Raw genomic sequence first — 16,205 nt, forward strand, 5'->3', positions numbered from 1 at the left:
CTCGCGTGCTTCGGGGCGGAGCTGGCGTGGGAGAGTTGCACGCATCCCGGCGTTCAGAAGGGGGCGATCGTGTGAATCCTCCGGGTTTTGCCTCTTGCCACTCCGCCATTAAACCACCGAGCAAGAGGAGGAGGCGGCGGCGGCTGCAGCCTTAAAGCGAGAGATCGGGGCCGTTGCAGGGACCGCCTGCAGCCTCCGACGCCCCGCTTCCAGCCGGGGACGGCACCAGGGAACTCTAGTTCGCGGGCGCCGAAACGGAGCGAGTGGGGAGCAGCGCCGGTAGGAACCGGGATCGTTCCGGATTTGTCGCTGTGCCAGCTTCTCTCGAAGCCCTGCAGCCCTGCGAGAGGGAAGTCCCGTCGGGAGCCGGAGGAGCCGCCTGCATTAGCGCCTGCCTGCAGCCCAATACTGTCTTGCACAGGCTGGCAGCGGCAGCGCCTCGCCAGGGTTTCAGGCGGGGGGACGGACGGTCCCAGCCTCACCTGGGTCGTACCTGCATGCAAAATGTTGTTTATTTATATCCTACTGACATAGGAAGCTTATACCAAGCCAGACCAGTGGTTCATGCAGCCCAAGACTGTCTGCACTGGCCGGCAGCCCCAGCCTCACCTGGAGATGCCAGGCTTCAAACCCTGGGGCTTTAAGCATACGAAACATTGTTTATTCATATCCTACTTATTTTATATGGGAGGACAGGGTTCATGTACCCACGTGGCTGCAAAACTTTTGCTGGGTGGCCTCGTGCCAGTCACTGCCTCTCTGCCTAACCCACCTCGCAAGGCTGTTGTGGCGATTAAATGAGGAAGTGGAGAGCCATGGGCTTGAGATCCTTGGAAATGAAAGTGGGCTATAAATGTGTGCCTCTTCCATGTGAGGGTGGCAACATGAGAACAGGGCCTTTTCTGCGGTGGCTCCCCACTTGTGGAATGCTCTCCTCAGGGAGGCTCGCCTGGCACCTGCCTTGTATATCTTTAGGTGCCAGGCAAAAACATTCTTTTTCAACCAGGCCTTTGGCTGATTAATACTCTACAGCCTTTTAAATGTGTTTGTGCGTGTGTTATGGTTTTGTTGTTTCTGTTTTAAGTACTTATTTGTGATTTAACCTCGTGTTTTTATCTTGTGTACCACCCTGAGATTGTTTAATGAAAGGCAGTATATAAACTCAATAAATTCAATAAAGATAATAATAAAATCAAGGAAATTAATGAATTAATGAAATACTTAAAGATGCTGAACTTGGGAGATCATTGGCCTCTCTCTTCTTTAATTCACATAGAGACATGCACACGTTGGGTCCTTTTTCTGGGGTTTTAAGAGTATGTTCTTTGGTCATCAGTTCTCCCTGCATCTACTCTCTCCCTCCCCACTTTTTTATTTTTATTTTATTGACTTAAGAAAATCATACAGACAGCAAAACAAAGAAGCGTAAATTAACATTGCCTTCTACCAATAAGAAATAATAACAACAAATCTTAACTTGCCATTCTGTCATTTGTGGTACTTTTTCTGTTTTCCAATATTTTGCCATAAGTATTTTTGCAGCTGCGGTTATATACAAAAATATATTCCTTTTGTCCTCGGGGATGTCGTTTGTTAATAAACTAAGTCCATTGTTTCTCACTCAGGAAGACTATCGCCTAAGCACTGAGCATCACGGCCAGGGAATGGTCAGGAGCAGGTGGTGTATATGACGGTTGAACCCCATCGACCACAATCCAGTCCTTTTAAGGACTAGAAGATCAGCCAAGAAGATAGCTGTTCCTTCTTTTGTGTTTCTGGCCAGACTTTCAGGGATTGAGAGCAAATATAATTTCCTGTCAATCAACCGGCTTCTAGATTGGCCCAGTGAACTTTGGAAGCGATGAAGAAGCAAAAATCTACAGGTTCAGAACTGGAACTCAGACCAGACCCAGCAGGAAAAGCAAGCAGGGTGCTCCTGCCTGGAATTATGATCGAGCGACCAGGAAATGGAGCGTCTGAAGACGGCAAAGGGGGACCTGGCAAGGGGAGGCAAGAGCGATGGGAAGCCCAGTGGCAGCAGTTCCTGAAGACCCTGCAGCCCCTTCACCCAGAAGGGGGAAGCCCCCCAGAGACGCCCGAGTCTGCCCCCTGGGAAGACGCCAAGGCCTTCCTGGCCTCCTTTGAGCAAGTGGCCAAAGCCTGCCGCTGGCCCAGGAGAGAGTGGGCGGCCCGGCTCCTGCCTGCGCTGAGCGGGGAAGCTGACAAGGCCTTCCGGAGCCTGGAAGCCCGAGACAGAGAGGATTATGGGAAGGTGAAGGCGGCCATCTTGCGAGGGGTCGCCCTGAGGATGGAGGCCGAGCGCCAACGCTTCCGTCAGTTCTGCTGCCAGCAGGTGGAAGACCCCCGGAGGATCCACCTGCAGCTGCAGGATCTCTGCCACCGGTGGCTGAAGCCGGAGAGACGCAGCAAGGAGCAGATCCTGGAGCTGCTGGTCCTGGAGCAGTTCCTGGCCAGCCTCCCGCCAGAGTTGCAGAGCTGGATCCGAGCAGGAGGACCGGAGTCGTGTTTGCAGGCGGTGGCCCTGGCAGAGGAGTTCCTCATGGCCAGCCAGCAGGTGGGCAAAACAGACAAATGGCAGGTGAGGTTTTTCATCCCTGGAGTCCCTCTCAAGCAACAGGTTGTGGCCTGGATTATTGGCGTCATCCGCAGCTGTTCAGTTAGCAATGGGTGGGATTTTTAGCAGGGAGCTGCGGTGAATTTTCTTCAATTAACCACACTAAGGTTGTTGAGCTAATCAATAGCCTTTATTGGTTATTAGCACTGAGGGAATTAAGAATTCCAAAGCATCAGGTTCACTTTTAGAAGTTACCAAGTTATGTATCTCAGCAAAAGGCATGCATCTCTAGGTCATATGCAGCCGTAAAAATGGAAGCTTTTGGTTTCCCAGGCAACGCTTCTTACCAGACACAGGAAAGTGACCTTTCTGGCCTCAGTGGGGTCATACAGGCCTCGTCAACAAATTCCTTCTATCTTTTCTTCATTTCATTTCACTTTTAATTTGTATACCGTCTTTCAAAATACCCAAGGCGGTTTACAAGCTGAAGAAACAAAGAATATACCCCTTATAAGCATCTAATCCAATACAAAAATGTGATAATAAAACAAAACTTTGAAATAAGCAACTTATATCAAATAAAGTAATATTCAGCAATCCATTAGAACAGTATAGAACAGTATAAAATATCAGCATATAAAAATTAAACAGAAATCCACTCTTAACAGTGGCTGGGGAAACCCAGCCACATGGGCGGTGTATAAATAATAAATTATTATTAATAATAATATTAGCAAGTATAATAAATATTTTCTAAACTATCATCAATAAAAACTACTTTGGCAAGTCACAGTGCATAAAAGAATACAATACAAATTGAAAAGCAGAGACTGGAGGGTGGGGCAAGGCAGGTGGAAGAAGGCCTCATAATTCAAAAGGCCTCTTGGCTTATTTTCACAAATTCCCTCCATCCCCAATAGCTTTTTGATGCATTATTTTTCTGCACATACATCTTAGATGTATACATTTGGATGTTTTCCCACAACATAGCCAAAGCTGAGAACATTCTTAGCTTGATACGATCCGTTGAACATTATCGGGGCATCTCTGAATGCTTTTTGTAAGATGCTTGTATGGTTCTTCAGTTGGCAAGAAGTTTCATACATGCAGCCATATGAAATGTTCACAACTGCTCCATTACCATTATAAAATATTCCTGTTAAACACTAAAAAGCATTGTGTTTAAATAGTCAGTTGACATTTTTATTTTTGTTGACATTTTATGACTGGTATTATTGCTACTGGCACAGGGGATGGTTGAAATGAATGTCAAACTAAATGAAAAGGTGGATTAATTTCTTACAAATTGTAATAAGTTTTTTCAGTAGAATAGAATAACTTTCATTGCGTTATTCCTTAAACCGTAGCAGCACAGAATTGTAGTATCATGGAATTGTAGAGTTAGAAGGGACCCTGAGGCCTCAGTCCAATATACCTGAAGGAGCGTCTCCACCCCCATCGTTCAGCCTGGACACTGAGGTCCAGTGCCGAGGGCCTTCTGGCAGTTCCCTTTCTGCAAGAAGCCATGTTACAGGGAACCAGGCAGAGGGCCTTCTCGGTAGTGGCACCCGCCCTGTGGAACGCCCTCCCACCAGATGTCACTCAGGTGAAATCATAAAACACCAATTACTGCTACGAAATCCAAATTTCAAGCAGAATTCTGGTCTGACCTTGAATTGGCAGCCACCAGGACAAATTTTGCTCTTGGATCCTGCTTGCCCGATTCCTATAGGCATCTGGTTGGCCACTGTGGGAACAGAATGCTGGACTAGACAGGACTTTGGTCTGATCTCACAGGACTTTTGATAGGTAAGCTTTATTTGGCCCGAATAGTTCCTTGAATTAATACCCAAGGGGAAGGGGGTTTAGGAGTGCAGAGCCCTTATCATTCCTGTGCCTCTGTTCTGAGAGGGGTTTTCTGTGCCTGTTTCAGGGGCCGCTGCAAGAGGTGTGTTTGGGTTCTCTGGATGCAGTTGAGGAGCCCTCAGATGCCGCCGAGGGACAGGTCTGCTACGAAGGGAAGCAGGAGAGCGATGGGGAGATCAGGTTGCTGGGTAAGAAGTCACCAAATTAGTGTTTCATGTCGTTCTAGTTTCATGGATTATGAGAAGGATGAAATTTGGGCAGCCTTAGTCTTGTAGGAAGGAAGGAACTATGGTGTGTTCATCTTTTGTTTTGGGGAATCAGAATGGCTGCCCAGGTCTTCTAAGTCAAGCTTTTATTTCATAGAAATGAATAAATCCCTCCCACATGTGAGGGGTTTAGAAACCTGATTCTTTCCTCTCTTTTTCCCCCTTTCAATTTCTTGCTGAATACTTGCAATCGGAAATTTTTAACGTTTGATGTTTTATTATGTTTTTTATGTGTTGGAAGCCACCCAGGGTGGCTGGGGCAAGCCAGCCAGATGGGCCAGGTATAAAAAATAGTTATTATTATCATTATTATTATTATCATTGTCATCATCATCATCATCATCATCATTATCATCCCAGTCTGTGCCTGTGTTTGATTTGAAATCCACTTTTATATATGTAAGGGTTTTTAATTGTTTTTGGATATGCATTTGTTCATAGGCAGCAATCTTTTTAACTTTATAAATACGTGTGCATGAGAGAGCGATAGCCCAAGCACAATATATCTCTATATACAGTGGTGCCTCGCAAGACGAAATTAATTCGTTCCGCGAGTCTCTTCGTCTTGCGTTTTTTTCGTCTTGCGAAGCACCCCTATTAGCGGCTTAGTGGATTAGCGCTATTAGCGGCTTAGCGGCTATTAAAGGCTTAGCGGCTAAGCGGCTATTAGCAGCTTAGCGGCTTAGAAAAAGGGGGGGGAAGGGGAAAAACTCGCAAGACTCGCAAGACGTTTTCGTCTTGCGAAGCAAGCCCATAGGGAAATTCGTCTTGCGAAGCGCCTCGAAAAACGGAAAACCCTTTCGTCTAGCGGGTTTTTCGTCTTGCAAGGCATTCGTCTTGCGGGGCACCACTGTATATCTATATATAGTGCAGTATTGTGAAATGGCTTCAAGATCCTTCATAGGGAGCCATCCATAAATAATAATACTAAATCTGGCTTATTATTATTATTAATCTCTTAACAGCAGAAATCTTGCTCCAGGAAAAAGCTGAGCAAAAGCAAGACGCTGTCTGCGCAATTTTTTAGCAACTGTACCAAAAGGGGAATTGGTGACTTGGGTGTCTTTCCCTGCCACTGCATGAAAACCTGCCCCTTCTCTCCTTTATGCAACTCTTAACAGAACAGGAAACTTACTCTGCTGTACCCAGACACCCTAAAGGTGATGGGATTAACTTGCTCCCCATTTCTAAATTTCCCCTCACCCTTTGCAGGCGGCGGAATCAAGTGCTCAGGTCACTCTAGTTCCTTGTCTCCTGAGGAAGGACAGAGGATGGCTGACTCAGGTCTGAATGAGGTACGAGAAATCTGGGTGGGTCAGCTTTTCTGTGTGGTGTGTTAAGACTATAGAGGAGCCAGGCTAACAGTGGATGCTGCAATGATTCCTCTTTCCTGGTTTTATAATACCTGTCCTGGTAAACTGCTGGTTCTCTCCCCCCCCCCTCTCATTTAGAGGGAAGGAGCCTTTATTTAACAGACTTTGGGTGCTGACAAATCATTTTAAAAAACCTGTAAACAGTTCACATAAAATGTAAAACGTACATTAAAGTCTTGGATGAAGGTCAAAAGTTAAAAACCAGTTGGCCAAAAAGCGAAATCATTTTTCTAGTGCACATGTACACTGGAGTTATTTGAGTTCCTAGTCCTCATTGTTTATACAGTCGTACCTTGGTTTTCGAATTTAATACCTTCTGGGAGTCCGTTTGACTCCCAGAACAGTTTGGAAACCAAGGTGCGGCTTCTGGTTGGAAGCCACACCAGATGTTCGATCATTCAGGAGCCGAAACTTTCTAGTTCAAAGGCTTCCGAGGTTGCACTGTAGTAGATTGGCCTGAAAGGCTGCAACCCTGCCCACTTTTACCTGCATGTTGGGCAGTGGGGCTTGAATAGCACTGTAAAGAGTGCAAGAAAAGTGGTTTTCCCCCTCCCTTATGCTTTACAAGTGGATCAAAGACGGTGGAATCCAACTAAGTTAACTGCGTGCAGGGATCAATTTTCATGAACGCAGTGAGTTGTCCTCCCCCTGCATGCCTCATCTAATTTCCTCCAGGTCTCTGGAGCTGATTTGGAGGAGAAGAAGGGGGAGTTTCGTTGTGCTCATGGAAGTTGTTCCATGTGCAATGAATGGCTCTAAATGCTATTTATTGTGCAACGAGACCTGACTGGGGAAATCTGTGGCGGTTCCTTTCACGTTTTTCCAGGGGTTGGTGAGCCTCAAGGAGGCAGGTGTCTCCTTGCACCTCGTGGAGCCGACTCTGATCCAGCCAGGCCAACAGACGATGTTCTGGCAAGTCCTGCAGGAGGAAGATGGGAGCACCGAATCCTTGGGTAAGGCTTTGTCATTCTCGGGCCCCAGAAGCTGCTGTGGATGCCGGCATAACGATTGCCCTCTTTGGAATCTATAGGAGGGGGGCGGAATAATTGAATAACTAGATAACTCCTTTGAATTAATATTGCATACATAATGGACAGATGGAGTTCCTTTAATCCATTTCTTTCCATTTTCTCTCTCTTAACTATTATCTCCCTGGATAGTTTTTTATTATTCTTATATAATTACTCTCTCTCGTTGTACTTTGGTATAAACTGTACACACATGAAGGGAATGACAGTTTGAGGACCCCGTGTGAGAGATGGGCAAGGGGAGATATCACCAGCTTTGAGAATAAGAGGTATGACAGCTGAGAGGGCACACCTTTCTCTGTTAAGCTATATTGATGAGGGAGGATCTTGTAGTTTCTGTTTCTTTTCCTTCTTTCTTTAGTTTCTTTCTTTTCTAGATTAGTTGGCTCCTTTTACAATGGTACCTTGGGTTATATACGCTTCAGGTTACAGACTCTGCTAACCCAGAAATAGTACTTCTGGTTAAGAACTTTGCTTCAGGATGCGAACAGAAATCGTGCTCCGGCGGTGCGGCTACAGGAGGCCCCATTAGCTAAAGTGGTGCTTCAGGTTAAGAACGGACCTCCGGAACGAATTAAGTACTTAACCCGAGGTACCACTGTATTGTATAGTCGTACCTCGGAAGTCGAACGGAATCTGTTCTGGAAGTCCGTTTGACTTCTAAAACATTCGGAAACCAAAACGTGGCTTTGTTCAGCTTAAAATGGATAGAATTGATAGCACATAGCAAAAGTTGAAGCTTTTGTCTGATGCATGGCTTTCCAAAAAAGAGCACTATTATTTCCCCACTATTATTATTTGATTAAAAGCATATAACACATATTCTTCTGTAATATAAAGTTGGTGTGAGCTTTTTATATATACAGTGGTACCTTGATTCCTGAACTTAATCCGTTCCAGGAGTCAGTTTGACTCCCAAAACCGTTCGAAAACCAAGGCACAGCTTCTGATTGGCTGCAGGAGCTTTGAAAAGCATGTTTATTGGGTTTTGAACTGAGCTAGACATCATTCTCTCTCTGTTTCTCTTTTCCACTCAAGAGGGATTTTTGGCACCCAAACCTGATTTCCCCTCCCACCCCAAAAAGGAGGACGAGATGTTCCACCAGTTCTCGGTGCAATGTGAACAACCCTCGGACCAAGCTATGGGTAAGGGGTTGGCAATGTTTGCCCGTGGAGAAGGACACTGGGGTTGTCATGCAGAGCTGTAGGCCACTCTTTTTTCTTTCTTTTTCCCCTCTCTCCAAGGTCATTGTACACAGGTTCATCAGCATTCCTGATGACTAGTGGATGAACCAAAAAAATTATGCAGAACAGAACTGACTCCTTGTGCATTCTCTATTTTCCTGAAAGTCCAGAAAACTTCTGGAAATGTCAATGAGCTCCTTTCCACTTAAGATTTAAATCTAGTTTAACTATGATGCATTGTGTCCAAAGAAGCCTAAAAGGTCTTGCACTTTTGCAACAGAACCTTCCTTTTCTCTGTCCTCTCGCACCCCCCCCCCAAAAAAAAATGCCTCACATGGTAAAGGGAATGCCTAGAAACTATTTAGTGAGCCCTTCTACAGGCACTGTCTCTGTGGTATTTTTGGTACCTTTCTCTTCCGACAAACCTTTTAAGCTGAAATCATTCCCAGTCTTACTTCTGTGTTGGAATTGCTTTAAATATGTTTTTAGGTGCTTTCATTGCTTTATCATTTGTGGGTTTGGGAAACAGAGCAGGGTCATTCCACGCCAAATCACCTGGTGCTATGTGCTCTCACGTCTCAGATTTTGTTCAAAGTTTTTTGGAACTTAATACACTTATTTTGAAAGAGACAAAAATTAGCTTTATTTTGATACCAAAATAAGCCCAATATGTTGAAAAATAAGCACAACAGGTTTTTTCCTAAACTGATGCAGAAATTGCATTAGCCTAAATCACACGAAAATTGAAATTACAAAAAAAATAATCTCCTGAGCCCAATTTTGGACCAAAAAATCTGAAAAAATTAATCTGAGGTGTCTCATAGGTATGTACACACACAAAAATTGAACAAAATCTGAGACATGAAAGCACAGTCGAGGTGATTTGGTGTGGAATGACCCGGCAGGATATAAATTTTGAGGGTGATATGAGGCAGAAGCAATGAGGTGGCAGGAATCTGGAAAAAAGTCCCAAATGTACTCTTTTTGTCTCTGTAGGTGATGGGAAGCGGAGTGAACTCAAGGTGGAGAATTCGCAGTATGGAGGAAATGAGCCCGAGCCACAACCAGATATGGGCCAAGGGAATGGCCCAATGGCAGCTGAGCTGTGCGAGAAAAGATGTGAGTCTGACAGGGAGCAGGGGAAGAAGGCTCTAGAAACTGAGACTGAATCCAACAAGTTCTCAGAAGGTCTTGTAGGTAGAGGAAATTGCTCTGTAGATACAAGGGAGGAGACGCTCTCGTTCTCAAAATATGGTAGACTGACCCACTCTAAATCAAGACATGTTGCGAAACGTGCTGGAGAGGACCGTTCCGAACGTCCCGCGATGGTGGATCGCTCCCTGCAGAATCCAGACCGTCAGCAAAGGGGCAAATTATACCAACGCTCGGAGAGCAGGCAATGCTCTCATGCGAGAAAGGACCTTCTTGGACAACAGAGCAGCCGAGCAGGAGGGAAATCCCACGGCTGCCCCGAGTGCAGGAGGAAGTTCTCTCGGGGGTCGCATCTGAAGCACCACCTGCGAACTCATACCGGAGAGAAGCCTCACAAATGCCTCGAGTGCGGGAGCTGTTTTCCTCAGGGGATAAACCTGACGAGACATCGGAGAATCCACACCGGAGAGAGACCGCACAGGTGCCCCCGTTGCAAAAGTAGCTTCGCTCGGAAGGATCAGCTGCTCCGGCATCAGAGGACTCTCAAATGTCAGTGTGCTTGACAGTGCGCCCTGAGTGCGGGGAGGCCTTTGAGTCCCAAGGGGCACTGACCGGCCAGCAGAGAACCCATGAAGGGCACCAGCGGAGCTAATTCTAGCCGGAGTTATGGGTGAACGTGTTTCTAGTGGGCCTGCAGAAACTGCAAAGGAAGAGCTGTCTGGATCAGGCCAGTGGCCCATCTAGTCCAGTATCCTGTTATCACAGTGGCCAACCAGATGCTCTAGTGGGAAACCTGAAGGCAGGATTTGAGAACGAGTCATCTCCCCTCCCGTGGTTTGCAGCAACTGTGGAGGCAAAGCACAGCCATTGTGGCAGGCAGCCGTTCAAAGCTTAATCCACTATGAATTTGTCTGAACATAGTTTAAAGCCGTCCAAGTTGGTGGCCATCACTGCCTCTTGTGGGAGGGAGTTCCGTAGTTTAACTGCGTGAAGAACAACTTCCTTAAATCCGTCCCGAATCTCCACGCATTCAGCTTCCTCGGGTGTCCACGAGTTCTGTTGTTCTGAGAGACGGAGGAAAACTTTCCTGTGTCCCCTTTCTCCGTGCTGTTTTATAGACTTCTTACTCACCTTTTAAGTTTCTCTGAACAGGTTTTATGCAAACATTCCCTCTCTGGTCTTCACACCAGGTCATGTAGCCAAAATACAGTAGTATCTCAGGTTAAGAACTTAATTTATTCTGGAGGTCCGTCTTAACCTGAAACTGTTCTTAACCTGAGGTACCACTTTAGCTAATGGGGCCTCCTGCTGCCGCCGTGCCACCAGAGCACGATGTCTGTTTTCATCCTGAAGCAAAGTTCTTAACCTGAGGTACTATTTCTGGATTAGCAGAGTCTGTAACCTGAAGTGTCTGTATCCTGAAGCGCCTGTAACCTGAGGTACCACTGTACCTGCTCCATGTGTGTTGATGGTGCTGTCATAGAATCATAGAACTGGAAGGGACCACGAGAGTCATCTAATACAACCCTATGCCAATGCCTGCACACTCCACATTTAAAGCACCAAAGAGCCAAAGGAATTAGTGTATGTACGCAACTCCTGCTGTGAAAGTTTTATGTGCCCAAAAATGGCATGAGGAGGCAGTACCCATGAAAGGGGGGTGGCAGTTGAATTTGATGGAATGTGCAGAATTAGCAAGTTGAACTGTTAAAATCAGAGAACAGAGTGGAACAGTTTTCAAGTAGGAATGGAAAACCTTTGCAGATTATTAGTTTTAAAGTGTTGTAAATATGCCAGCATGCTAGCAGGTGTGACGTAAGTTCAGCAGTAAAAGTTATTTTGAGAATAAAGCTGAGAAAAGAAGATATAGATTAGTTGCAATGTGCAGCATCAAAAGATAATAATGAGAAAGACATGGAGGGGTCAGAGGGAAGTCGACTTTTAAAGTGAATGTATACTGGAAAATGTTTGATTAATTGTATTTTATTTGTGAAAATTTATAAATATATATATTTTAAAAAATTAAATGTGGTGTGTACACTGGGGCAGTCCTCATTGAGCTGTTCCCCTTTCCCCTTTTACGTTTCTTCTGAAGGTTTGTCTTGTGCTTCTTCAGATCTCAGGGCTGCTGACAGGGATAGCTCAGTTGGTAGAGCGTGAGACCCTTAATCTCGGCCCAGTATACCTGAAGGAGCATCTCCACCCCCATTGTTCTGCCCGGACACTGAGGTCCAGTGCCAAGGGCCTTCTGGTGGTTCCCTCATTGCGAGAAGTGAGGCTACAGGGAACCAGACAGAGGGCCTTCTCGGTAGTGGCACTCGCCCTGTGGAACTCCCTCCCACCAGATGTCAAAGAGAAAAACAACTACCGGACTTTTAGAAGACATCTGAAGGCAGCCCTGTTTAGGGAAGCTTTTAATGTTTGACGGACTATTGTGTTTTAATATTTTGTTGGAAGCCGCCCAGAGTGGCTAGGGAAGCCCAGCCAGATGGGCAGGGTATAAATAATAAATTATAATTATTGTTGTTGTTATTATTATTATTATTATTATTATTATTATTATCTCAGGGTTGTGGGTTCGAGCGCTATGTTGCACTATGTTCTGCCACCACTGCCTGAGGCTGCATTCCTCCCAATGCCTGCTGCTGCTGCAAATCGCAAGTTGGGAGAGTCCTGTGCTGTTATGCTCAGATCCTGCTTGCGGACTTCTCAATGGGGCATCTTGTTGGCCACTGTGAGAACAGGGTGCTGGACTGGATGGGCCACTGGCCGGATCTAGCAGGTTATTCTTACATTCTAGATACAAGGGGTTGTGGGAGAAGAGATGTTTAACGGAGCCTGTTATGCCGTACAATGGAAGGAAGACCAGCAAAATTCCTCTCTCTTGTCTCTTCAGGTGACAGCAAGAGAAACTGGATCAGAATGGGGTGTTCTCAGTATGGAGGAAATGAACTGGAGGAATCACCTAGGTCTCTTCCACAGATAGACCAAAGAAATGTGTCAGTGGCAGCCAAGGTCCATGAGGAAAGATCTGAGTTCAACAGTGGACTGGAGAAGAAGCCATTGACTGCTCAGAATGAATCCGGTAGCCTCTCAGAAGGTCTTGAGGAGTCTTCGAGTGAAAAACACACAGTGTGCACCAGGGAGGAAAGGCCTTTGCTCTCCAAGTGTGATAAAAGCTCCCGGCACAAACCAGGACTTGTTATGAAACAAGCTGGGGAAGATTCATCTGACTCTCATATGCTGGTGGGAATCGGCGGGCAGCATCTAGGCGATCAGAGAAGACAACGTACCAGCGAAATGTTTTACAAGTGTCCCAGATGCGGGGAAATCTTCCATGAGAGAACTAAGTTCCTTAAACATCAGCAGTGCCACACAGCGAGGAAACCTTGCGTTTGTCAGGAGTGTGGGAGAAAATTCTTTTGGCGATCGGATTTGACAAGGCACCGGAAGACTCATACAGGAGAGAAACCTCACAATTGCCTCGTGTGTGGGAAAAGCTTTGTACGGAAGGAACATCTGAGGAGACATTTGAGAATCCACATGGGAGGGAAACATCACAAATGACTTCAGTGTGGGAGAATAGTTTCCCAGAAATCTGAGCTGATCAGGCATTGGAGAACTCACAAGCAGAGAAGCGTAGCAGGTCCCAAGAGGGGGAGAACTTTGGGTCCAGACTCTCAGAGCTCCTCCGTCAAAGAATCCATAGACTATCTTTAATGGGAGGTTTTTAAGCAGAGGTTGGATGGATGCTTTAGTTGAGATTCCCGCATTGCCCTTAGAGGACCCTCGGAGTCTCTTCCAACTTTATGATTCTATCATTCCGTGACATGAACAAGAATTGATGATCTCTGAGAGCATAGGCAGACTTTTTGTGAGAAACAGAAAAAATAAAAAATAAAAATAAACCTTTGGCCTTATCATAGGTTTTCTCCAAGGGGTCAGAGGGAATTCGAGATATGGGACTGAGTTGTACAGAGTGAGGCCATTGGTTGTCTGGTCCACTACTGTGTACCAGACCACCAGCAGTTAACCCCAAGTTTTGGATGGAGAGCTAAAGGAGATCCCAAACTGTGTGACTCGTGGGCTGCCAAGAATCTGCTAGCTTCATTCAGGTGGTCTGCAGCATGTCTGCAGTCAGTGTTAATATTTTCAGCTGTATTTTTATTCAGTCTTTTATTTCTTATGCTGTATCTTAACAATGTTCCCGTTTGAATTCTGTGGAATGTGAATTACTCTGTGCGATGAAATAAAATGTGTAAATGATAAAAGGAGCAATAGAAGCACAACTAAAGACCTTACACTGCAGGCATGTCCAAAGTCTGTTTCAGGGGCCGCCGGTTGATTTAATCCGGCCCCCCTGGCAGTATATGTGCTGGGATAAAATTGTAAAAAAAGCTCAACAACTTCAATCCTAAAAAAAAGCTCAGCAACTTTGGTTGGCCCTCACGTCTGACAAGTCTGGCCTGTTTCAAGTGGTCCGTGGGGTGAGGGGTGGAGAGTTTTGGGAACCACTGAATTAGAGTATGCAACAGGAAGGGAGAGCAGCAAGAAGGATTCTCTTGACAAGTGGTGACCAGAACATAGACAAAAACCCTCTCTTCTTTCTCTTTAGGTGATGGGAAAAGACATTGGATCAAGATGGAGAAATCTCAGCTAGGAGAAACTTTGCTGGCAGAAGCACATAGGACGTTAGCAGAAACGTCCCGATGGGATTTCCCTGGGGCATCTGAAATTTATGAGGACCGATGTGAATCCAAAGAGCACCAGGAGAAGCAGCTGCTGATGGAGAAAAAGAATGAATACACAGAGGTCATGCAAATTTTCCCACCTGCTGTTAACACCATGCAGACACAGGGGGGAAAGCTCTTCTCCAAGCAGGTCAGAAAATCCCGCTACAAATCGGGACTTCTTATGATTCCTAATAGGGAGAACGCCTATAAAAGTCCTACACTGGAAGAAAACGTCCAGCTGAAATGTTTCTTGGATAACCGTCCAGGAATCTCTGCAGGTGAGAGGCAACATGAGATCTCTGAGGGCAGGAAAAGTGTCCGCCGTGGGGACGGTTTGACCGGGTATCAGAACAGTCGCACGCAAGCGGATCCCTATGAATGTCCCGAGGATCGGAAAAGCTTCGGGAACAGAAAGGCGTTAAAGCGAGATCAAGGGATTCAGACAGAGGGGAGGCGATACCAATGTACGCAGTGCGGGAAGTTCTTCAGACACAGGCAGACGCTGACTAAGCACCAGAAAATTCACACGGGAGAGAAACTGCACGAGTGCCCCGCGTGTGGGAAAGGGTTCACCTCTCGGGAGCCGTTACTGAGACATCAGAGGATCCACACGGGAGAGAAGCCGTACGAATGCCCTCAGTGTGGAAAGTGCTTCAGGCAGAGGGTGCACCTGATGTGCCACCAGAAAACCCACACGGGAGAGAAGCCGTTCAAATGCCCCGAGTGCGGGAGGAACTTCTCTCGGAGGGATAAGCTGATCAGGCACCAGAGAATCCACAGAGGGCAAAGGCCTTATTCGCACCTGGAGGGCGGGAAGAGTTTCGATCAGAGAGCAGCGCTGGCGAAACACCAGGGCCTCCAAGAAGGGTGCTGAGAGACTCTTCCGCTCTGTAGACGGCAACACATTTTCCACAGTCAGGAGGGAAGCAGGGGCTTGAGCTCCCGTCCCTGAAAGCAGGTTTTAAGCAGGTTGCATTGCCACAGAGAAATAAATAAAGTGCTACCTCAGTTTTTGAACGTAATCCGTTCCGGAAGACAGTTTGAGTTCCGAAACTTTTGAAAATCTAAAACTCAATACGGAAGCTGCGTGGCATGTTTGACTTCTGAGGTGTGTTCAAAAACCGAAGCATTTATTTCCAGGTTTACGGCGTTTGAAAACTGAAATGTTTCTCAACGGAGACATTCAAAAACCGAGGTACCGCTGTAAATAAAAGGAGAGGCCAAGCCTCCAGGTGGAAATTTCCTCTGCGACCTGTGCAGTACAAGAAGGCACATGCATCGCGTGGTGTTTTGTGAGCAGGCCTGTTTCTTCAGAATCCCTGTTTGCAAAGCTCTGAAGGAGTACAATAATAAAAGGAATTCCGGCTGGGTGTCTACTGTCTCCTTTAATGGTGGCTGAGTCTCTTGCTTGCCTCAGTGCTATGAACATTAAGGATTAAAACTCATGTGGGAAGCCATGACGGCTTAAAGTGGCATAAGAAACCAGGCAGAGGGCCTTCTCGGTAGTGGCGTCTGCCCTGTGGAACGCCCTCCCATCAGATGTCAAGGAAATAAACAACTATCTGACTTTTAGAAGACATTTGAAGGCAGTGCTGTTTAGGGAAGTTTTTAATGTTTGATGTTTTATCGTGTTTTAAATATTCTGTTGGGAGCCGCCCAGAGCGGCTGGGGAAACCCAGCCAGTTGGGCGGGTATAAATTATTATTATTAGAGTGCTTTACATGTATGCTGCAGACGGGGCCTTCGTCTCTGGTTGTTACTCGCTTGCATTAAATGATTATAATAGTTATAACAATGCAGAAGAGTGACAATGAGAGACAGAGGTTCCATCTGCCACATACATTTAAGCTGTATCATGTCACTTCAAACAGTCACAGCTTCACCGAAAGGATTACGGGAACTGTAGTCTGGGCGCTGAGAGTTTTTAGGAGGCCCCTATTTCCCTCATAGTGCTACAGTTCCCACACTGGTTTAAGAATCCCTTGTCCCAAGGAACTCTTGTGAATCATAGCTTCATGAGGGCAATA

The 16,205-nt window shown here is 46.1% G+C and overlaps 1 protein-coding gene across 3 annotated transcripts; it reads left to right on the plus strand.

The window, feature by feature from the left end:
- Positions 1 to 15,545, plus strand: LOC307207115 (uncharacterized protein). Of its 3 annotated transcripts, none has more exons than XM_079960857.1 (8): positions 1 to 311; positions 1,630 to 2,599; positions 4,509 to 4,629; positions 5,920 to 6,002; positions 6,907 to 7,033; positions 8,147 to 8,254; positions 9,290 to 9,412; positions 12,342 to 13,701. In XM_079960857.1, exons 2-8 carry the CDS (start codon positions 1,862 to 1,864, stop codon positions 13,010 to 13,012), a joined length of 1,971 nt encoding a protein of 656 aa, XP_079816983.1. In that variant the 5' UTR covers positions 1 to 311; positions 1,630 to 1,861; the 3' UTR covers positions 13,013 to 13,701. The 3 variants fall into 3 exon arrangements, with proteins under 3 accessions (XP_079816983.1, XP_079816981.1, XP_079816982.1); XM_079960855.1 differs by lacking the exon at positions 12,342 to 13,701 and adding an exon at positions 14,061 to 15,545 and having other exon boundaries at positions 3 to 311; positions 9,290 to 9,490; XM_079960856.1 differs by lacking the exon at positions 12,342 to 13,701 and adding an exon at positions 14,061 to 15,545 and having other exon boundaries at positions 5 to 311.
- Positions 15,546 to 16,205: the final 660 nt, after the last annotated feature.

This window comes from Podarcis cretensis, assembly GCF_951804945.1.
Source record: "Podarcis cretensis genome assembly, chromosome: 2".
Lineage (NCBI taxonomy): Eukaryota > Metazoa > Chordata > Lepidosauria > Squamata > Lacertidae > Podarcis > Podarcis cretensis.

Excerpts from the sequence above, each read along its gene's own strand:
- LOC307207115 (XM_079960855.1), top strand. The coding sequence starts at position 1,862 with ATGAAGAAGCAAAAATCTACAGGTTCAGAACTGGAACTCAGACCAGAC. Across the intron at positions 6,003-6,906 it reads CTGACTCAGGTCTGAATGAG|GGGTTGGTGAGCCTCAAGGA; the intron begins GTACGAGAAATC and ends ACGTTTTTCCAG. Across the intron at positions 9,491-14,060 it reads GTTCTCAGAAGGTCTTGTAG|GTGATGGGAAAAGACATTGG; the intron begins GTAGAGGAAATT and ends CTTTCTCTTTAG.